Below are 21,669 nucleotides of genomic sequence, written 5' to 3'. Positions count from 1 at the left end.
TATTATTTCTAATAAATATTAATTAAGATTAATTTTTTAACTGTTGGTAAAGTGGACTTGACATTCAAAGGTCAATTTGCACATTAAAAACACTTTACTGTGGAAAAGAAAAACAGCAAAAGATCGGAAAAATTGTAAAACAAAGGATGTGGTGTGCTTGAACTGTTCCACATCTTGATTCTCTATAAATAATAGGTGAAATTGTGTTGGATAGGGCAAGAGCTGACTTGTAATTTATTGCTAGTAGTCTTGGTGCTGACCCACTCATCTTTCCATGGTGAATAGGTATGCTGTGTCCATGGCAAGAAGAATTGGTGCCAGAGTTTATGCTCTTCCAGAAGATCTTGTGGAGGTGAAACCGAAGATGGTCATGACCGTGTTTGCCTGCTTGATGGGCAGAGGAATGAAGCGAGTATAAAAGAGTTGATCCATGAAAAAAAACCAAAATGCAACAACAACCCAACCTGCCACCCTGGGTGCATGAGTAGCAGATCGGCTGTGACCACGTTGAAATGCTGTTGGCCTGGAACTGTTGAGGTTCAAAGGACTTTGTTTTGCTTTGCAAGACAAACTCTTTATCAAAATTCTCAGGGAGAGGAGTTTTAACCAACAGACATGCTCTTTTCCCAAAGGAAAGTTTAACTTATCAAGAGCTCACAGAAATGCATTCATAGCAGACCTGCATTTTGCAATACTGCTCTGGAGCTGCTTTCACTCCATTATTTCTCAGCTACTTGATGCATGGTTTTTTTACCCCTGAGGGCTATAAGGTGGTTGGTATGAGTTCTAATGGAAACAAATCTAATTTCTATCTGCAGTCCACTTTAATTTCTGTCATACAGGCCAAGCATATTCTAAGTTTGACCACATCCTTAACTTTGCAAATAAAACTACAGTACAATTTGGGACCTGCAGGTCAGCTCACAATGCTAAATGAGAAATGTGTAATTAGGAAGATGTTCTTCCTCTGGTATTCTTTGTACATGGTGCTTTTTTGTACATCTAACTATTTTGATTACTTTACAAATAAAGCATGGCAGTTTTTTCTCTTGCTGCATATAAAAAATTAAGATTTTTTTGGTTTTGATTTGTTTTTTTCTTTTGTTTAAGGTTATACTATATATGATAATACCACCATCCTTGGACCTCTTGCAGTAACATATGGTATCATGTTGCTGATGGCACGGTTACACCTAAGAATGGAAGTGAATGCATTTTTGTATGCATCTTGGTTCAGTTCTGTGCACCTAGAAAATAATTTTTACAAAAATCTGCATGAAAATCTATAACTTTTTTATTTAAAATGCTGTTGGATATAAAACCATACTACATTGTGGGGAGGTTTTGTGCAGGGAAGAGGCAAATGGTATAAACAGCAGGGTTCAATAAAGTGAACAGCAAATGTGCTGGAACATAAAACTATTTTTACAGATAAATGGAAGCGTTTTCGCCAAAGAAGGAAGATGCTGTATCCATAGGATCTAATATTATCTTGCTTTGGCAAGCTGTTTGCTATATTTTGAGATCATATTGCTATTCCAAGCTATTCAAAGTGATGTAATATGGTGGCAAACCATTAGATGAAATAAAAACATTTAAATACATGCTTCTCTCCTTATTTACACTGACCCAGCGTGGCAGCCTGTCTTCACTCGCAGCTGGTGCTTCTGGGCTGCTGTGTCACACACCAACTTTCCCCACTTTAATGGCCAGATGCAAATCTGCTATTAGTGCTGGTTCTTCAAAGCATGTTGAGAGGTTGGTGCTGCCATTAAAGAACAAAGGAAGAACATGTTTGTTCTTCTGTATTGTGATGGTTTGTGGGCTCCAGAGATTGAAGTTTATATGAAGGCTAATTGAGTGAAAGAGCTTTAACTTTTCTGTGTGTAGGAGATGAAAAAAGGGCAGGTGAGAGGGAAGAATTTGGCAGGGAGCTGGGAATGTCAGCAAACTGCCACGGTGATTTATAGCATGAAGCCTCATGCACAGCCATTTGGGAACTTTCCACTGGTACAATTTTTTCACAAGAAAATATGTTAAGAAAACTTCCACAGGAAATTGCATTTTTTCATTGAAGATGAAGTGATATACCGTAAGTATATCATCCCTCCTGCTAAAATAGTGGGTGATTTATAACACTGTGTGGGGGTATGGTATAATCAAGGGCAAAATTCTTGGACTTTAGAAGTGGCCACGGTCATCTGTCCTGTCTCACCTCTTTGGCTCCTGGTACCAGGTTACAGGGGGAGAAATGGATACTCTGACAGAGAACAGGAAAGCATCTCTTACTTGTGCTGTGGATGTATTTAAGAAATGGGCTCATTCAAAGAGAAGTATTGGGTCAGAGTGAAGGTCTACTTCAGAGCAGGCAGGACAAACCTCTGTGCTTTTGAACCAGTAAAGCCTCTGACAAACAAGCTTTCAAATAGTTTGCTTTGTCAATCACACTTAAAAGTTTCCAGAATGAGAGATACAAGTTTTTTCTTTCTGAAAGTATTTTTTTTGCTTTTTCATATTAAATTATTTGTTTATTGAATTACTTGTTTTTGTTTATTCAAGTCTGCTTTTGTGTCCAAGGTTTTTTTAACAGTGTCAGCTTTGTTCATAAAATTATATTTTTTAAGCAGTCAAGCTTGCTACTGCCTTTGTGGATACATGTTGTCCTTAATCTCAAGGTTCTCCTTCAAATGTCTTTCCAAGCCAAAACTGCATTATCAGGGCCTGTGTTTTTTGGTGGAAGTTTTGCTTCTATTCCTTTCAAGTTCCGTTTTTTGTGGATTAAAAGTATAGCTGTGTGTTCTTCCCAAACTGTGTACAACTTGTTAAATATTTTTATTGCTGTTTCATTATAGCACAGAAGAAGGAGTTTAGTTGTGCTTCTGTTCAGTGTTTAATGAAGTGGTGGTGTTATAGTATAAGGAATGTTTTTGGTAAGCATTCAGAGGAGACAAGGCTCTCCTCCTTACAGATTTTTCACCAACTTATGTTATTCAATGGAAAAAAATCTAATCTTCTAGGGACTTATAAAATTGCTGAAGTGGACTGTGCTTGCTTGTTTTTTTGCTTCTGCCTTTTTCTGTTGCAGCTTGATGGCAGAGAGGAATGCCAGAGCAAGAAACAAACTGAAGTTTTTCTCTGCTGCTTTTTGAAGTATGTGAAGCTGAGGAAAGTGAGGATGGTGAAACAGCACCAAAAAAAAGTAAGCAAAATTTTATTGACCATTGAATACTTTGCACAAACCTAATCACAAATCTGATAACGAGGAGGGTGCAGCACGTGTGGTTTTGTTGTACAGCCCATTTGTCCCTTCACGAGAGCAGCAGCAAAGATTGGCTTTAGTCTACACTCCATGGCAGGTTTCCCATGTCACAGTGTGCTGGGGTTTGTGTTTTCAGCCCTAAACAAAGGTTTATTTTTCTTACCTCTTATTACCTTGGAATAATTCCTCTAAGGACAAGGACAAATATGGTGAGTCTGCCACATGTTCTGTTGCTTCCTTCTGTGAGCACTCAGGAAACATGCTTTATGGCAAGTGCTTATACCGTGATAGTTGCTTGAAAGTATTATCTAGGTGTTAATGTTTTTAAAAGTTGGGTGAGAAGTAATCATAGGCAAGAAACTTCTCTGAGAAAGCATCTCAGAGAAAAAGGCAAAGAGCTGCAAAGAGCAAAGTTCCTCAGACCTGGCTGTGCTGCCACCAGCCCTCATGGCTGATGGCAAGATCAGAGCCAGGGACGCAGCTGTGGGTGGTGGGGGCTCTGCTCACTGCAGCTTTAGGAATTACTCAGTTCCTGAAGTCTCCCAGTGGTGGAAAACAAAGAGACCCTGTGAGGCACAAATACTGTCTGTGCTGGTCTTCTGTGTACTGGCAGCCAAAGCCTAGGGAGGACCATGCTAGTTCTGCAGGGCAGGTCTTCATGGGCAGACTTACTCTACCTGTGATGTAATTTAATCTCTTCAGGAAATCCAGGTCTGCTTTTGGCTGTGCCTGGTGCCTGAAGGATGGGATTTGCCATCACTATTATTATGAGCACCAGGCTTATGGGGCTTCTTCTGTGACCTCGCAATGGGAAGTGCTTCCTGCAGGGTGGAGGGGTTTCCCAGTCAGGGGTTTAGCCCAACGAGATGTTCTATCTGGCCAGGAACACACTGCAAGTCACAATCTTGCAAAGGAAAAAGCATCAAAAAATACTTCATATTTCTGGATGCGACTGCATCAGTAGACAAGTGTCCCATGTCACCAGCACAAGCCCCTGCCCTGAACTTGCCAATGTGAGCATTTACCTTGAATTTTGATGCTAGTATTTCAGATTTGAGCATTGCCCATGAGTGAAAGCATTTACTCCCATATAATAAAATCCCTTTATTTCCATATAAAATCCACCTGTAATGAAAACCATTCTTCACAAGCAAATAGCAAGAAAATAAATAAGTAGCCTCCACCTTATAACTTAAACATCATTAAAATGTGGCTACCAAGGTGTCCTATCCCCTTGCACTGTACCACATGTGCCAGGCAAGTGCCAGCAGGATGACCTTGCTGGGGAGAGCGGGGGGCCTTGGAGCCACACTGGTACCAGCCTCCCTGCACTTGTCTTCACTTGCCAGCTCAAGGGGCATGGTGCAGCCCATCAGGTCCCCTGGGCGGGGGTCATCGAGTCCTGTTGTGCCGTGAGGGCCCAGGAAGGCACAGTCCAGCCCTTCGATCACGGCCCTGCGCGTCACCATCCACTGCCAGAACCAGAGCATCCTGCAGTCGCAGTTCCAGGGGTTCTGGGATAAAAATACGTACTTCAGCTTTGTCAGTCCAGCGAACAAGCGGATGGGGAGGGAACTGAGGTTGTTTTTGCTTAGGTGAACGAAGTGCAGCTTGTGTAAGTATGAAAAAGCAGAGTCTGAGATCAAGGAGACCTGGTTGTTGTTCAGGTACAAGTTTCTCAAGTTGAGCAGATGTCTGAAGGTGCAGTCAACAGCAGTGATTTTGTTGGCTTCAAGGTGCAGGGTCTTGAGCTGGATCAACCCTTCAAAAAGCTGATTAGGCAAATCAGTGATGAAGTTGTGTCCTAAATTTAACATGCCCAATCTGAGGAGCTTTGTGAAAGCGCCATTTTGAATTATCCATATCCGGTTCTTCCTGAGATTCAGATCATACAGCATTTCCAGGTCCTTCAGGGAATCTCTGCCGATGGCTTCTATGTGATTGCCCTCCAGGGACAGCCTCGTGAGGCTGGAGAGGTTGCTAAAGGCTTGTGGGACATACCGCATGTTATTGGAGGCTAAATCGAGGCTCTCCAAAAAAGGCAAGTGTGAAAATAGAAGCGGGTGGATTTCGAAGATATTGCAGTGGGACAAATCCAGGCTGATGAGGTTTAATAGTCCTCTGAAAGTGTTTGCGTGCAGGTTGGTGAGGCGTGAGTTCCTGCTGAGGTGCAGCTCCTGCAGCTTGTTGAGAGCGTGGAAGGTTCCTGGCGTCAGGAAAGTCAGATTGTTCCCATCTAGCCAGAGGCTGTGAAGGAAAGTCAGGTTTCTGAAGGTGTTGGTGGTGAGAGTCCGTAAATAATTATCAGAGAGGTTTAGAGAGGTGGTGGATGTTGCTATTTCTCCAGGGAGGGCTTTCAGTCCGGTTCTGTTACAGAGGACAGCGTCTTCAGTTGTACACTTGCACATGCTTGGGCACGAATCGGAGATATTCTGACTCAGACCAGCCTTTGCTGCACAGGTAAATACAAATATAACAAGAAAGGACATGACCAGCCACACACCAGCCACTGCATCTAGTACCTGATGGATAACAGAGAAGGAGGCAAGAAAAAGAGCGTGTACCTTTTGGGCAGGTGAACCGCGGGCATTGCAGGGTCGGTTGTGCACAGTGAAAATCAATTAGCTGGTTCTTCCTGCTGCAGACTGGGGGTGGCAAGTGTGTGTGTGTGGGGGGGAAGTGGTGTGTGTGGGAAGTGGATTAAGTGTTTAGGCACATAAAAGCCGATTAAGTACCGCCCTGCTGTGAGGAGCATTTCTGAGAAGCAGGAAGATTTTTCAGGCCACCATCATGCTCTGACAGTGGTTTTTCCCCACCTCTTGCAAACAGCTTCAGGTAGCAGACTTCCCTTGGGATCTCTCTGGGAGAGGCTCCTGCTCATGGGTTATCACTGTTCTTGGCAGTTTGTGCAAAAAAACTCTGTGCTAGTGTGGCTGCACTCACTGGCAGATGCCTTGGGCTCAGACCTAGGGAAGTGGAGTTGTCACTGAGCCCTGAGCACAGTCCTGGTGATGGCTATGATTCCTCTGCAGTAAAATGGGAGACTGTCAGGAGCTGTGCAAGCCTCCCTGCCAGCTGGGATTGTGCAGGGGAGTGCTGTGCCCTGGCAGAGCCTTTTCTTGAGATAAGCCCTGAGCCCTCTACAAGTGGTAAAAAATGATGCCTGTGATCTAAACACAGAGCACCCCAAGGGCACTCTGACCTTCCCTGACCTTCCCTGTCTCCAGCAGGTCTGAAGATGCCACTGAGCAGCTGGAGCTGGGCTTAAATCCCTTAAAACCTGTGTCCTTGACCCCGCTGGGTCAAAGATATTTTTATTGGATATTTTTTATCCAATATCTACAGTGCAAAGGAAAAGTATAGTCAAGGGGCTGATTGATGCACCCAGAAGCCAGGAATCAGCAATCTGCAGGCTGATCATTTTGCTTACCATGCCAAGAGGACTAGACCCAGGGCTTGCAGCTGATGTGTCAGCAGGGCAGGCAGTTGCTGCTCATGTTTTTTGTCACTCTTTTAATTTTTGTTTTCCACCTCACTTCCCTCTGCTAGAGTTCTCTTGTTTTTGATGTGTTTCAAGCACCTTCTGTCAGCCCCCTGCCTTCTAGTCCATTTCCCTGCTCCTAATATCTTGGCCTGTCTCTTTTATTTTTTCATGTTTTATAAACTTGAGTTTCTTTTCACTATCCTGCTCTGCCAGCTCTGTCCAGACAGTGGCTAGAAACCCAAATATATTGTATGCCCGACAGTAAGTGTGAACTTGACAAATTTGCAGCTCTGTTGTTTTCTCAGCAGAAGAAGATTAGGTTTCCTGTGCTGTTAAATCAGTGTTGGCTTCAGCTAGTTCTGTTTTCTTCATTTTTTTCAAGCAACAGTCCCCTGAAGATCATCTTCTCCCTGGAAGGTTGGCTAGGATGGTCATGTTGTGTAATGGAGATCATCTTCCAGCTGTAAACAACATCATTTATTTAGTTACACAGGCTTTGATGCAGTGTTAGTGGGGGCCAAAAGCTGGTTTTCACTGAGAGCAGCAGTGATGGCACCATGCCAAGGGGCTTGTCCTGGGAGCCCCAGAGGAAGGTGGGGCTCACATGTGCTGTTCACCCCATCCAGCTGCTCACATCTGGGGACATCCCAAAGGTTTTGGTGGGTGAATCTTTGTTTTCTGTGTTCCTGGCTCAGCTGGGACTGCTCCTTCGTGAACATCACTTTGGAGGGGTGTCCCACTGCTGGGATCTCCACGGCTTCTCTTACCTCCTGCTGCAGCACAGCTGTGAATATCCATTGCTCCATGACTTTGCCAGTGCAGCCCTGTGAAGGAGACAGGTTTCTGCTGGTCTCTGTGCAGGACAAGTGAGCTGCTGTCTGTGTACTAGGCTAGCTGAAGTTTGGTAGCTCAGGCTGAAGAAGATGGATCTCTTGCTCTTGTGTCCTTTTTATTCTACAAAGACTTTATTTTTGGTTGTAATTCCAGCAGTGTTGCCGTGTTCTAGCCCTTTTTTAAGCCTAGAGCTCTCTCTCTTTGATTTCATAATGGAAATTTTCAGAGACTAAAAGCATGCAGCTCTTGGAGCTCATTGTTGCCAGATGTTGCTTAACTGGACTAAAACAATGTGGTGGAACAGGACCACACAGCTCCAGAGTGTTTCCTTGCTTCGGAGCCTGTAGGCCAAGGAAGCCCCTAAGTATTACAGTGACCAGATTTTTACAGCTTGTCACAGGTTTGGCACTTCCAGTTGCTCCCTATAAAGATTCTACAGTGCACAGGATGGTGGCAGCTGCCTTGCCAGGGTTTTGGCTGTGGCTGCCATCTGGGCCACATTTACTGATGGCAGCTCTGGTTGCAGCTGCCCTCGAGGTGGAAGTCAGGCAGTGGTGTGCCATCGCTCAACACTGTGGAGACCTAAACCTTTGCTGGGGGCTGAGCTGATCCAAGATAGTGGCCACAGGAATGTCCTGTGGGTGCTGTAGTGCCCAGTGCTCTTCTGCAAAAGCCTCGGCATTGCCTGTCCAGCTGCAGCTCCTGAGCATCTCCACTGCAGTCATTGCCACGAGTTGCTGCAGAGACGAGGTAAGGACGTGGTCCTTGAGAAGAACAGGCATGTGATTTTTTTTCTCTAGCTGCCTTTTTAACAAACACTTTCCACTATGGTCCATTCAGTTATGAGCATCCTGCTTTTGGGTTATCTTGTCCAGGCTCAGCTCTCTGTGCTCCACGTGCAGGGATTTTGGTTGTCTCAATCCATCTGCTTGGAGGGTTTTCTGGAGTACATCATGTGTTTTGGCTGAGGTGGCTCATTATTCTGGCTCTAACAGAAAAGCTGAACCACTGCAGGTTTCTGTTTAAAATGTATTCCACCCACTGCATGACCACAGTTGTGTTTTTGTCTTTCTTTCAGTTACTGATTTATCTGACATCTGGGATTTATAGCCCAGCACACCCACTTCAGAAATTGTTTATAGCTGATGTCAAGAGCCTTGCCTAATACTGTAGCTTTTAGGAGCTGTATTCTCCTTAGAAGACCGAGGTTTGATACAAGTGTTCAAAACATCTACTTTGGGATGGTCTTGCTAATCTAATGAGATAAAGGAGCAAGGTTTGCTTTCTTTAAACTTTCTGTTGGGCAAAGACTGAGTGAGCAGAATCACTTAACAGCTTTTCTGGTTAAAAGATGGATTAAAAAAGATGGAATACCCAAGTGTCAGGAATATTCTGACTCTGCCGAAGCTTTATCTATCTGGTGAACTCTCACACGTACCTCACCATTCTTGGAACATAGGAGAAATTTCCAATAAAAACACTTAAAAAGTGGGAAAGCTGTTTGCAGTGTGTATAGTTCAAAATAGCAAAGGAAGGAAGATTTTTATTTGTAAAATGTCTCTGGAAAGAGACCCCTGGGTACTCTGTAGCTCTATAAAACTGGCCATGGAGTCTTAACTCTTCTTAAATATCACTTTGAGACACTAAAAAGGAATGTGGAGCAGGCTCCCACATCCTTTAAATGCCAGGCTATATACAGATATATTAATAAAGCAGAAGTCAGACAGGATGGAGCTCGTTCCCACAAGCTGTGGGCATCAGTGTCTTGACTTCTGCTGCTCATCAGAGAAGCTGGTCTGGGAGAAGTGAGCAGGGAAAAGTGACTTGTGATGAAAAATTGTTCTTTATGAAAGCTGACTGGGGGTTCCTGTTGCAATCTAGTTGAGCAGATCTCAGTTGCTAGAATGCAGTGTTTGGGACATAGCAGCATCAGTGGCATTTTGGCTCTGTGCCTGTTGTGGACGAGTGCTGGTGTCTGGTGATTTACCTGTGTCTGGGCCCATGACTGGGAGCTGTGCAGCACTTAGGAATAGAGTTTTGACCCAGTCCTGCTGCCTTCAGCAGATCCAGGCATGCTGCAGTGCTCCCCTGAGAGTGGGCAGTGGTGCCAGGGTACATGTGCACTCGCTGCCTTTAATAGCAACGGGTGCAGCTTGTTTTCAAAATCACTTATGTGCTTGTTTTCTTTACTACTTTTAGTAACTTGTAAAATACTTACGGCCAATTATTTGAACAAACAATGTCATGGAGGATAATCTCAGTCTTGGCAGGGCTATTGGCTGGACACAAACATCCCATAAAATAAATACTTTGGAAAAGTTTTCTGCATGCTGGAGGTAGAAAGGGTATCCCTCTTTCCTCCAAACTGCCTCTGTCACACTACAGATGTTTAACTGCTTCAAAACTGGCTTCTTCCAGCATAGAAGGTTCATTCTATGGGACCAGAGCTCTCTGACCCTGTACTCTGATGGGTCCTGTCAGGGTGACCCTTGTCTTTACTGCTGTGGTGCTGTGAAGTGAAAAAGCAAGACTTTCCCCAGGCCTGATCAGTGATTCCACATGAAATCATGGAGGGAAAATGGAACACTGATCAAGGTTTTCCCTTTGAAAATGCTTGTAGTTCTCCCTCTTGGTCAAAGCACTGGGTTTGCAGACACCCACTGCCAGAACTGATTATGCTTCAGAGGTACATGAGACAGTGTTAAGACCCAGCATACCAAGGCAAGAACCATGGGTGCTGGATGGGAACAGGACTCACTGCCTCGGCCTTCAATCTTCAGCTGGTTGCTGCTCATAACTTCTCTTTTCCCTGTGTCCCCAAATAGGATGCGAGACAGGAGCCTTCTCTGCAGGAGTGCTCAGGGGCTAAGGAAGGACCAGGTAGATATTCCGATCTTACTTGCAGGATGGAGCAATTAATCTCTAAGGAAACCCTTAAACAAACAAATGTGGGAAGGAAGAATGCACATAAAAAGTTTATGGGGTGCTGGGGAAACCCAGCTGGGATGGTTTTGGTGAGTGTGTCCAAGAGGCCTGTCATTCAACATGATGCAAACACACCATCTGGAGGGATGGAAATCATCTCTGCCCCAGCAGTGTGTGGGTGCTGGATCCCTGGCTTCTGCCATCAGCCCTGGGACCAGGGAATCAGAACATCCTGCTGTAAATTAGCACTGAAGGGGACAGAGCCACAGTGACCTACGTTGGGTTATGCATCCTGGGCAGCAGGATGCCAGGTATGCATCTGGACACCACATTGTGTTGGAGACATTGTGTTGGCAGGCTGGCAAGGTTTAACCTTAAGAGGTGGCTCTGACAGACTGCTGGCACAGTCAGATATGCTGCCTGTTCAGAATATTCCATCCCTGTCAGCAGCACTTCCCTGCAAAATCCAAGACCTAGGACTTGGAGTGCATGGATTTTTTATTTTTTTATTTATTTATTTGCACAGTTGTTCAGAAGTTACTTTTTGTGTGGCAGTAGCTTGTGAAGATGGTGGTTTTAGTTTGGGTTTTTTTGGTATGGTTTGGGGTTTTTTAAACACTTCTTGACCTCTTTAGCTGCACAGACTTGAGGATACAAAGACAAACCTGAGTGCTGCATGTGAATATGCAGCAAGTTTCTTGTTCCTCTTGAACTATGATTTTTTTTTTCTTGGTGAAAGATCTTAAAATCTTTCCCCAAATCCACTCCCCAGAAAGACCCACCTTCTCCCCATTTAAACAGGTCTTGGGGGGGAAATCCCAGCTATTTTAACTTTGCAGCCAGATGAGCAGTAAACAGGCTCTGGCCTGTCATGAGCTGTGTCCTGGGCTCTGCTGCAGCAGATCCATGTGCTAGATTTACCAGCCTGGCTGTGGAAACAAGTGTATGGACAAACATATCCCACAAGCTCAGGGGATGTTAGCTCAGCTGCAGCACTCCTTGGCACGAGGTTGGCTTGTGCATGAACAGCTTGGGCATCCATATCAGGTGTCCCATCTGTTCCACAACCATTTGTGTTCTGGTGATGCTCAGAAATAGTGAGAGGGAGAAAGAAACGATGGGGGAAATAGAAAAGAGAGGGATTTGTACACTGGTGAAATGGAGCTTTGGAGTGAGAACTTGGGAACAGATAAGGAGTTAGATGCACTGGCAAGGGATTTATTTATTTGGGAGCAGGATTTGTTAAAGGGCAGCCCGAGGTATGGCCCCCATTGCATAGCGTGCCTCAGGGCCATTTCTTGTGTATTAAAAGGAATGAACCCAACAAAAAATCTCAAGCAGTTTTGTAGGTAGAATAGGGTAGACACAGAAAGTATCTGTGAGGATCAAAAGTGCATCTGGAAAGGAAAACTTTATATTTAAATCTAAACAATTTGTGTTTGTTATTTTTGCAAAATAAACATTTTAGTGCATTTGACATTCTCCCCCCCCACTTGCAAAGCACGCTGGGTGCTTGGTGAGGGCCAGCGCAAGATCTTTCAGCAGTTGTTTGTGTGCAAAGCAGCTAACAGCAAGGATTCCTGGCGGAGGGTGTCCACTTTCTGTCTCTGTGTGTTCATATTATGGTCAGCTCTGCCAGGACTAACAGCCTGTTTCACTCTCAAATGTGTTAGCAAGTGCTGGGAGTCCATGGACTGCACGGGAATCCCCCTGCCCTCAGAGATGCGTGGATCCTTGCATGGAGGCTCCCATGTGTTGCATGTGTACATGGAGGGCAGAAAGGGGTTGCTTGTGGGTGTATCCCCTGGCCCAAGAACTGCAGTAGAAAACCTCAGCGATATTTACATGAATTTCCTAATTTCCTTTTTTTTTCTTGTTTGATTTCTTTCTTTCTTTTTTTTTTTTTTTGGCTGTGTTTTTCCTCTCTCCTGATTTACTGCAAGCGCTCACGTGGCCTTGGAGAGGGGGGTTCTCAAACCGTTTTGCTTCCAAAAGGAAAAGAAGCTGGCAGGCATTCATATTTCACTTCTTGAGTTATGTAGGTTAAAGTCTCCCAGTGGGGAAACGGAAGATATGAGAGAGCAGATTGCTGGTGGCGATACTTGCTGGGAGGAAAGCGGAAAAAAGGAGCACAGAATTCTAGAGCCACGTCCGGACGAGTGTGAGGTCTGAGAGGTATGTGTTCTGTCTGCTGTTAGAACGTAATTTCTATTGATTTGATTCAGTTTGTGATAGAATGTCTCATTGTGGGTGAAGTAATAGTAAGAAGGCACAGCTTAGGAGCAAATTCTAAGGCACCAGTTGTTCATGTGCAGAGGGGGGAGCGTGTTTGTCAATGAAACCTTGTTCTCAGTAATGTAGCTGCTACTGATTATGGTGTGGTCCCTCTGCTAGGAGTAAGTGAGATATGTAATGCTCTGTGATGAGTTCTGAGATTTCAGCTTCTGTAGGTTAAAGTGAGGGGCTCAGGGCAAAAGGGTGAAATGGGACTCCAGACCCTCCCCTGAATATTTGTGTTCCCAAAAAAAAGCTTTCATCGGGTTTAAGATCTGTTTGATTACAGAACATGGACTTGTGAATCACTGTTTGTGACTTTTAATACTGGCACTCTGCAGAAATTCCCCTACTGAATTTTCATTGTTGAGACAATATATTGAAAAATAAATTTTTGTCGGTATATCCAAAGTAGCATATTGCATGTCTTGCATTGTGCGAATGATAAGCTACTGTACACTAAACTGTTAATACAGAAAAATATGTTTCAACTGATCTGCCTTCTGTTAAATGAGAGATCATTACCCAATTCTGTTGTCTTGATCAAAATTTCTGTTGTTTTTAGGGCTCCTTGCAAATTATTAAACACCTAACTGATTTCACAAGGACTTAATTAAAAATGAATCGTCCCTATTATGCAAAATAAAATATTTGGGTATGATACCTTCTTTATTTGCATATGAAGTTATTTGCTTATAAAGTCTTGAACTTTGAGAAGTGCTCTGCCCAGGATGCAGACACAAGCTGTTGAACTGGAACAAAGGCAGACTTGTCAATTAACTCTCCTATTTTAGCTGTTTTGTAGTTATTTTTCCCTACTGAAACCCAGTCCTGATCTTTCTAAGTGAATGGCACATACTACTGTTAAATCCAATGCCTGCAAGAACTGAGTTTATTGCTTGTGTCTATATTTTTTTTTACTGTTCTGATTAAAGCTGTCATGAGGGCAGGAGATGCAGATTTGCTGTGAGAAGACTTTGACAGTGAATGGTATTTTGCAAAGACTTTTCAGTGTCTTTGTATCCAGCCCTGTGAACTAAAAAAAAAAAAAAGTCATAGCTTGCTCTCCTAATAGCCTTCTTAAAAGGCTGCTTTCATGCCTGTGAAGTCCCAGGAGACCCTCAGGTGTGAACTGCCTGATCTCCACTGGTGACTGCTGCCTTTCTACATTATTTTAACTGCTCAGAGTGCTGGAAATAGCATGAGAAAGCTGAGAAAAGAATCACCAGGAGCTTCAGTGAGCCCTTTGGGTCACAGAAGCTCCCAAAGTGTCTCCAGCTCCTGAGTCCATAATCTTTCTGCTCTGCTGGCCCCAGAAAGCACCATCTGTAATCACAGATAAAACCCAGCTGCTTGCTTCTCTGCCAGGCTAATTAAGAATTGCTGTGACCTCCCTAGGGCTAATTGTGTCCTGTCAGTGGGATGGAGGTAAGGAGTTCAGCAGGGCTGCTTGCTATTTCAGCGCTCAGCTTCCTGACATAACTTGAAATGGTTTTTATTTTATTGTGACTGTGTGATTTCAGAGCTAAGACAGCTGCAGAGTGCATGTCTAACACATGGTTTCTGATCCACAGGTGAGAGATGTGATAGAAAAGTCCTGCTAGCGCATGAATTTCCTGCAGAACTTCCCTTTCCACCAGCACCAGCATGCAGAGCAACTACTCCCTGGCCATCACTACCAGAGAAGCTCTTCAAGTCGTCCCTACAGCACTGACAAACTCGTCGGCTGTGTTACTCTTGCCCCCTCCCTGCCCCCTTACCTCTTCGGATTATCAGTTTTCACTAATTCCAGCACTCTTCTCTGTGGTTTTTATTCTGGGATTGGTTGGCAACAGTGTGGTGGTTGGGGTGCTTTGTCGCCCCACTGGCACCAGAACAGTTGCTAATATTTACATTTTCAACCTGGCTGTGGCGGATCTGCTGTGCCTTGCCACCCTTCCCTTCTGGGCCACCTACTATGCCCAGGGGTACAACTGGCTCTTCGGGTCTCTCATGTGCAAGATCTCCAGTTCTGTCCTGTGCTTGAACATGTTTGCAAGTATTTTTTTCATCACGTGCATGAGTGTGGATCGGTACCATGCCATTGTCCATCCTATCCACTCCCAGAGAAGGACTCTACAACAAGCTTATTTTGTAGCATCGGTTGTGTGGGGCCTTGCCTGTTTGTCCTCCCTCCCAACCTTTTATTTCCGAGACACTTACTACATCGAAAGCTTGGGGGTCAAGGCTTGCGTTATGGCCTTTCCTTATGAGAATTATGCAAAATGGTCTGTGGCAACAGCCTTCCTGAAAAATGCCCTTGGCTTCTTCATCCCCTTGACAGTGATCACCACCTGCTACATCTGGATCAGGAGGCACTTGCTTAAAGCACAGGAGATTGGGAAAAGCAAGCAGAAGAGGGACAAAGTACTAAAGCTGGTGGCTGCTGTTGTTGTGGCCTTCTTGATTTCCTGGCTCCCGTTCCACATTTTGACCTTTTTGAATGCGTTGGCTCATATGAACATCATTAACAGCTGTGATGTGATAAGGATTATTGACACGGCTCTGCCATTTGGCATCTGCATGGCATTTGCCAACAGCTGCATCAACCCTTTGCTGTACTGCTTCATTGGGAACCAGTTCCAGCAGAAGATCCATCACTTGTTTAAGAGACGAGTTTATCAGTTCAACAGCCAACGAGAAAGCTCCTCTTTGAGGAAGGGCAGCTGCTTCAAAGAAGCTGAGACCCCCACAGGCAGGGAAAAGGAACCTGAGTCCTTCCTGTAGGCACTGGGGCACGATGTGGGACTATGTCAGTGCAGCTGGCTGTCCCTGCAGTGATCACATTCCTCTCTCCTCTTCCCTTTGTTTCGTACCTATCACTTACCAGCTGCTTGAAGGAGAATCTGTTTATATCATACATGAGGATTTATTCCTCCTTCTGCAGCGAGCAGTCAACTTTTACAGGGGAAAAGTTCAGACAAATAAATATATTGATGGCGTTTTAAATATCAGCTTTTTGCATGGCTGGGAACAGGCAAGTGTTAAGTGGGACACTAAAGGACACTAAATATACCAAAGGACCATTGCACGACAGCTACAACTGCATAGTTGCTGAGTATTATACCCTAAGCTGATTTTCTAAAAGAGATTCTCACTCGAGAATGTGTAAATAAAGAAGTGCAGATATTTCTGTATCTATCAGTAAGAAAATATTTTGACATATTTTGTATATTTTAATTTTTTAAAAATATATGGCAAGAGATGTCGTATGTAAAATGCATCAAATATACCTCCTGTTTGCTTCGGCCTGGCATACTGAGAAATGTGGAGACATGGCTCTGCCAACTTCTGGAGAGAGGAGAGTATTCCTTAAAGAAAATAAAGCCACATGCATGTTTCTACATCTTTCTCGTATCAGGTAACATGTCTGTAGCCCAGATGGTCTTTTGCTTTGGTCCAGTGTGGTCATATTGACAGTAAAGCTGCAGGAACTGAACATGCAATGTCCCACTGCTATGTGGGAATGCCAAGCCCCAGGCAATGTCCAACAGCCTGTAGGGAAAGGATTTGCTGATTGTCTGGATGTTTTGAATTTAAACTGTCAATTACTACTGTAATTTTGGGGTGCTGCATGACTCTGGCTGAGTGACTCCTCCTTGACACCTAGAAGTAAAACCATGGTGTGACTCCTAAGCCTTACCCACATCTCAATATGGGAATCTACTAATTTCTAACCAAAAGAAGGAGTGGGAGGCAAAAAAAAGGTATTTGGCAAACACTGATACTATTTTGAGGTTGCTTTTGATGTTTCTTTGAAGTTTTGTTTTGCTGGAGAGATACTGGTCCTCTTGGACCCTTCAGAAAGGATCAGCTTTGATGAGCTCAATCTGAAAGAGTGAACTGTTAGCACATTGCTCTATTGCCTGAAGGTTGTTCCCAGGCTGGGTGATCAAAAGATTGTTAACTTGAGGGAAATGTTTTTGAGACTTACTCTTGAGGCTTCCATTAACAGTTTTGGGTCCATAGGTCAGAAATTACGCCTGGTGCTTGGGGCAACCAGGAGTCTGGCCTCCCTGGAAGTCTCAGCACTGACTGCTGCCTGGAAGCCATAGAAACCTGGTGCAGGAGCTGGATGGGGGTAAGTTTCTTCACTGGATTATACAAGAAATGTGCCAGTCCCAGAGTGGTGAGAGATGGAAATTTTGTGCGGAATTTGGCAAAACAGGGCCTGACCACAAATAAGCCCTTCCCCCTGTCCTGGTCTGGTGTTCTGTGACGGTTGGAGAGATGCTTGTCCCTGAAAGTGGAAGAACTACTAATGCAGCTCCCCTGGAATGTTTTTGTTGAAAATGTTCCGAGGAGCTAATGGCGTCTGGGGTGTTGGGTATTTCTGGAAGGACAATCTGTTAATTGCTTAGCAATAAGGACAGCAAGGCAGTGGTGCTACAGCAAAACAAACCAGGGCACTAAGAAAATTACCAGGTGCTCAAAGCTCAGGCTCAGAGGGGTAATAAGAGGTTGGGGAGAGACTTTTTGCCTTTGCTGCAATACAGGTCAGCAACAAACATAAGTGGGATGTTAATTGACATCTCTGGAGTCTCAAAACAAAAGCTAATCTGCACCATCTGAGCCCACTGGTACCCGTGCTTCAGCTGTACCTGTCCTGAGAGTAAGCACAGACTACATGTTCTCTACAGGCCAGGTTGGACCTGCTGAAAAAGAACAGTGTTTAACAGGGATTGTGCCTGGTGTGCAGACTTATGCTGATAGGGAAATACTACAGTGGTCTGAAATCCAGCTGCATTTACACCTGTGAGAGGCTAGAGAAAACAATGACAAAACTTTCCCAAGGAGCGAGCAGTGATGCAGCACCTCCCTCTGTTGTGGGACGAACTCCTGTTTGTGTGCTGGAGGGCAGGGATTGATAACCACTTGCAGAGGCTGAGGCAGCTGCACACAATGTTACCTTCCGAGAAACAGAGGAACAAAAAACCAGTATTGAGTGTGTGGCAAAACTGAAAGGGGAGGAAAATTCCTTCTTTCAAAATGCAGTTTCAAAAGAAGTCTACCCTGAAGGTCATATTCTGCAAGAGCGACAAACCGAGTGACCCCAGTGTGACACTTTTGTTTACCAGAGCTGCCTTGTACCTCCAATAGGTCATGAATTTGAGTAGTGAGGTTAAACAAACATCCCAAAAACTCTGTCTCGAGAGGAACCTGATATGGAAGCAGAGGAAGTGCTGTATCAAGGGTTTTGCTTTATTTTTAGAGCAAACTGATTAATGTCAAGCTCTAAGAATTTCTTCTATCATGCTCAAGTTTCTCATGAGATTTTTCAGGACTTTTAACAGAAAATGTATGTGTGGGAGGGGTTTCACAGTTTCCACGTGTGTTTATCTTTTCAAGATTTTCAGCAAAAGAATGTGAACTAAAAATTTAAGTAGATTTCTTTTCCTTGTAAATTTAGAAGCTACTTTATTTCCTTTCAGGAGAATATTTTGCTGGTATTTGCAAATGATTCTAGTTGTTGTGCAGTGCTGCAGCCTCTCTCTGTCAGATCCCAATTCCACCTCCCGCCCTGCCCTGGTCCTTTGCAAGCCTTTTATCCCCTGAGGGAGCTCTAGAAAATGTAGCCCCCTGTCCAGTGCAGGAGCCCTTCAGCCCTCTCGTGGGGTGAGCAAACCTGGGAGTCCTGCTCAGGCCAGCCTGGCCATCCCCCAGCACCCACCCTGACTTTGGGACACAGACCAATTCACACAGTTTTGGCAGGGATTTTGCAAGTGTGTGTGGTTGCTTAGTGTTGCTCACTCTGCAGTACAGAGAGATGAATTTATGAGCAACAACTGGGTTTTGGCTGTTCTGCCATGGTCCAGCAGAGTGGAAATCCCCCTGTGGAAGGGGTTTGTTTTGATCTACCACGTGGAAATGCTGATGGGTTTGGAGTTGAGGCTAAGAGGGAAATTCCCCTTTGGAGATGGGAATGTCCTGGAGCACTTCTTTGCCTGTCAGGTGATCTTTCCCCAAAGAGGGATAGAAGGGATGATTTTCTACAGGGGTCACTCTGTGTCTGATGTATTTGCACAGCAAAACCTGTTTGTGCCTTCCTTTTTTAGCTCTAGTTGATTAATCTCAGCTTAAATGATTGCAGAAAGCAGCATCTCAGTCCAAACCGAGCATCCTGTGTGTGTCCCTGAGCCGGCTTGACTACACAACTTCAATATATGCAGCAGAGAAAGGCATTTATTATCATGAGCTAGTGCTGAGTGGTGAGCTAAATGCTTTGTTTATGTAAGATATACAATAAGAAATGTTTGGTACAGCATGTTCTCCCTGAGAATTCAACACAGCCTGAATCTTGTGTTGGCATCCACTCAGCACTCTTGTCCCTCCTCCTGCCAGATTCTGAGCAGCAATATCATCTTGCCACTTTGCAGCTGACTGCCACAACTTGGCTTCCCTTCACAACACGTCCCCTTGTCCTGGCTGAGGGGCAAGAAGGTGCCATGGAACAAGTGAACTGCTCATGTTTCCCTATGAAAATTAAGTCTTTTGGATACACTGAGTGGTCCTGGCAGGAATGCAGGAAACCTGAAGTGTGGGGGTTGAGGAGGTCTGGCAGCTTTTCCTCCATGCTGGCAGACTTGCTGCTCCCGTCTCAAATCTCCTTCCCGTGGAGGAAAAATGTTGGTGTTGGGAAGGGCTGCTCTGTTCAGCAAGGTCCTGGGATGTGCCTTCTTCAAGTCTGCCTGCTGCTGGATCCAGCTGTGTGCAACTTGTCCCTCTGGCCCATGGGCTCTGCCACGAAGGGCTGGTGAGTGTCCTATGTCTTTGTCTTACCAGCTACCTGTCTTCAGAAGGAGCCCGGGGCTGCTGTCTCCAACCTCAGATATCCTCTGGTTTTGGTACAGTGGTCAGCCCATCACTATGATTGTAGCAGAGCATCCAGGGAGGTACCTGGCTGAGAGGCAGTGCTCCATCCTGTTTGCCAGGTTTCAACAGAATCAAAATGGGAAAGAAAAAAAAGAAAAAAACAAACTGGTAAAATTTGAGATTTTTTAATTGAAAACAGTGTGAGTTTGTGTCTAAAGTGGAGTAATGCCTAACCCTGTGGGATACCCAGCTGCTTTGCACAGGCCTGGCTAAAATGTGTCTGGACCTTGATTTTAGAATTGAAGAGTCTGGGTACAGGGAGCAAGCCAGCCTCTTTCATTACCTCTTTCAAATGTTTACTTTCCACTTCCTCTTCAGCTGGGACAGAGCCTGGATTTGACACTGTAAGCTCCGGATAAAACTCTGTTAATCCCCAAAGCACTTTACGGGGACAGAGCAGAGTGAAATGTAAGTGGATGAGGGTCATGACATTAATATCCTTGCCATGAGGTACATCTGAACTTACCTCCCTCCCCTGATGACACCCAGTAGCTCTTCAATCTAAACAAATATAAAATCATAAAGCTCCACTCCATTCCTGTAACACATGCAGTTATGGGAAGCCAGGATCCAGTGTAATGTTTGTCTTTTAGAACTATAAATTTAAACATTTCATTGTTTTTACAACAAATAAGAAAATCAACAACAGTGCAAATATGACTTATCTAACACAGCTTCCAAGTCTACACAACAGACAGCTGAAATGGAACACAGAATGAGACTGTCTTTAGAAATCACACTCACCTTGTAACAAATGTAATAAGCATTTTTAGCAGGAAGGGAAATGGTATAATCATTAAATGCATTTAGACAGAGATGTATTGGATATATAAGATATAGTTACTCTTGAACAATGTGTGGGAGAGCTTAATGCAATGAAATGGAAATATGTCACATTCATATGATATATCCACAAGGAAGTAGAAGCAGCATATTGTTATTACTGTCTAAACTTGGGTTTAGCTGTGTCTTCTGGTTTCACTAGGGATGCCTCAGAGATTGTGCTCTGAAGTTACCTGCCCACACATATTGCAGTTCATTCATCACGGAGGAAGCACATGCACAAAGAGGTGTTGGCTGTGCTGGAAGCATGGGGCTGAACTCTGAAACAACTTGTCTGTGCCCTAAACCTGCCCCTTTGTGCTTTGCTGCCAGCTGGCACTGTGGGCAGCTGGTGTGTGAGCCCCCAGGCTGGGCAGTGGGGAGCTGTCAGCCACAACCATCCCAGCCCCAGGCACCCTGGAATGCCCTGGCAGCCAGGGTGCAGTGCCATGCAGCCCACAGCCTCCCTCAAAAGCACAGCAAAACATCTGCACTAACAGTTAGGACAGCATCCAAACATGACCTCTTTCGCAATGACAGGAAAGTGAAAATTATGAATACAGCGTGTGCTAGGCACGCAGCTGTGTCATGACAGGATAGAAAATGTGTAGCAACTACCCCTGCCTCAGGAGAAAATGAAGCACTCCAAGAGGTGATGTTTATGTGACATACAACTCTTTAAGGCCTTCACTTGCAGGGGAGCACGGTAAGTTTTCTCAATAGATGCTGAGTGGCATTACTTTGTGATTTTTGGCTTGCTTTGGTGAGTCCTTTAAGGAGTTTTACGAGTAATGAAATAGATCCTCATGACACTCTAGTGCTACCATCTTACCCTGCCAACACTTTCACTGATCACAGTGAGGTTTATTCCAAGGGAAGGACAGTGCAGTCTCTCTATACAGATCTCTGCTGTTGTGAGCTCCAGAGCTATAGAACACTGTGAATCCCTTTTTATCATAAAGTGCTGAATGTCCTTGTTTTTCTGTGTTAATTGTCTCCTTTCAGGTAAGTACAGTGTGCAGAATTTGTTCTTCAAAGTGCCTGTGCTTCTTTGCAAGAAGATTCCTTCATGTGCAACTCAATATGCAGTAAAAATGTTTGACAAAGGTCTACTCAAGAATGTACTTTTATACCCAGATAGACTTTGTGATGTAATGAA

The 21,669-nt window shown here is 44.5% G+C and overlaps 3 protein-coding genes across 10 annotated transcripts in view; 2 read left to right on the top strand and 1 right to left on the bottom strand.

Moving 5' to 3' along the window:
• The window catches only part of PLS3 (plastin 3), a 48,441-nt gene extending 48,014 nt beyond the window's left edge, over positions 1-427 (top strand). For all 5 annotated transcript variants that reach the window (XM_027899247.1, XM_027899212.1, XM_027899231.1 and 2 more), the window contains one exon: positions 286-427. In XM_027899247.1, coding sequence (XP_027755048.1) covers positions 286-418 — 133 coding nt within the window. In that variant the 3' untranslated portion in view covers positions 419-427. The remainder of the gene's footprint in view (positions 1-285) is intronic.
• Positions 428-4,485: 4,058 nt separating this feature from the next.
• Positions 4,486-5,748, bottom strand: LOC114065784 (nyctalopin-like). The gene has a single exon (XM_027899939.1). It carries the CDS (start codon positions 5,746-5,748, stop codon positions 4,486-4,488), a length of 1,263 nt encoding a protein of 420 aa, XP_027755740.1.
• Positions 5,749-12,094: 6,346 nt separating this feature from the next.
• On the top strand, positions 12,095-15,952 carry AGTR2 (angiotensin II receptor type 2). Of its 4 annotated transcripts, XM_027899182.1 has the most exons (3): positions 12,095-12,111; positions 12,545-12,677; positions 14,351-15,952. In XM_027899182.1, the coding sequence occupies exon 3, from the start codon at positions 14,424-14,426 to the stop codon at positions 15,540-15,542; it is 1,119 nt and encodes a 372-aa protein (XP_027754983.1). In that variant the 5' UTR covers positions 12,095-12,111; positions 12,545-12,677; positions 14,351-14,423; the 3' UTR covers positions 15,543-15,952. The 4 variants fall into 4 exon arrangements, with proteins under 4 accessions (XP_027754983.1, XP_027754972.1, XP_027755000.1 ...); XM_027899171.1 differs by lacking the exon at positions 12,095-12,111 and having other exon boundaries at positions 12,405-12,677; XM_027899199.1 differs by lacking the exons at positions 12,095-12,111; positions 12,545-12,677 and adding an exon at positions 12,855-12,898.
• Positions 15,953-21,669: the final 5,717 nt, after the last annotated feature.

Source organism: Empidonax traillii, unplaced genomic scaffold (assembly GCF_003031625.1).
Source record: "Empidonax traillii isolate 1590-97213 ecotype Southwest subspecies unplaced genomic scaffold, ASM303162v1 scaffold20:size5563877, whole genome shotgun sequence".
NCBI classification, from domain to species: domain Eukaryota; kingdom Metazoa; phylum Chordata; class Aves; order Passeriformes; family Tyrannidae; genus Empidonax; species Empidonax traillii.
This window is presented reverse-complemented; position numbering and strand designations above follow the sequence as displayed.

What these genes read in the sequence shown, in the direction of transcription:
- LOC114065784 (XM_027899939.1), bottom strand. Translation starts at nt 5,748, where the DNA reads ATGTCCTTTCTTGTTATATTTGTATTTACCTGTGCAGCAAAGGCTGGT.
- AGTR2 (XM_027899182.1), top strand. Translation starts at nt 14,424, where the DNA reads ATGCAGAGCAACTACTCCCTGGCCATCACTACCAGAGAAGCTCTTCAA.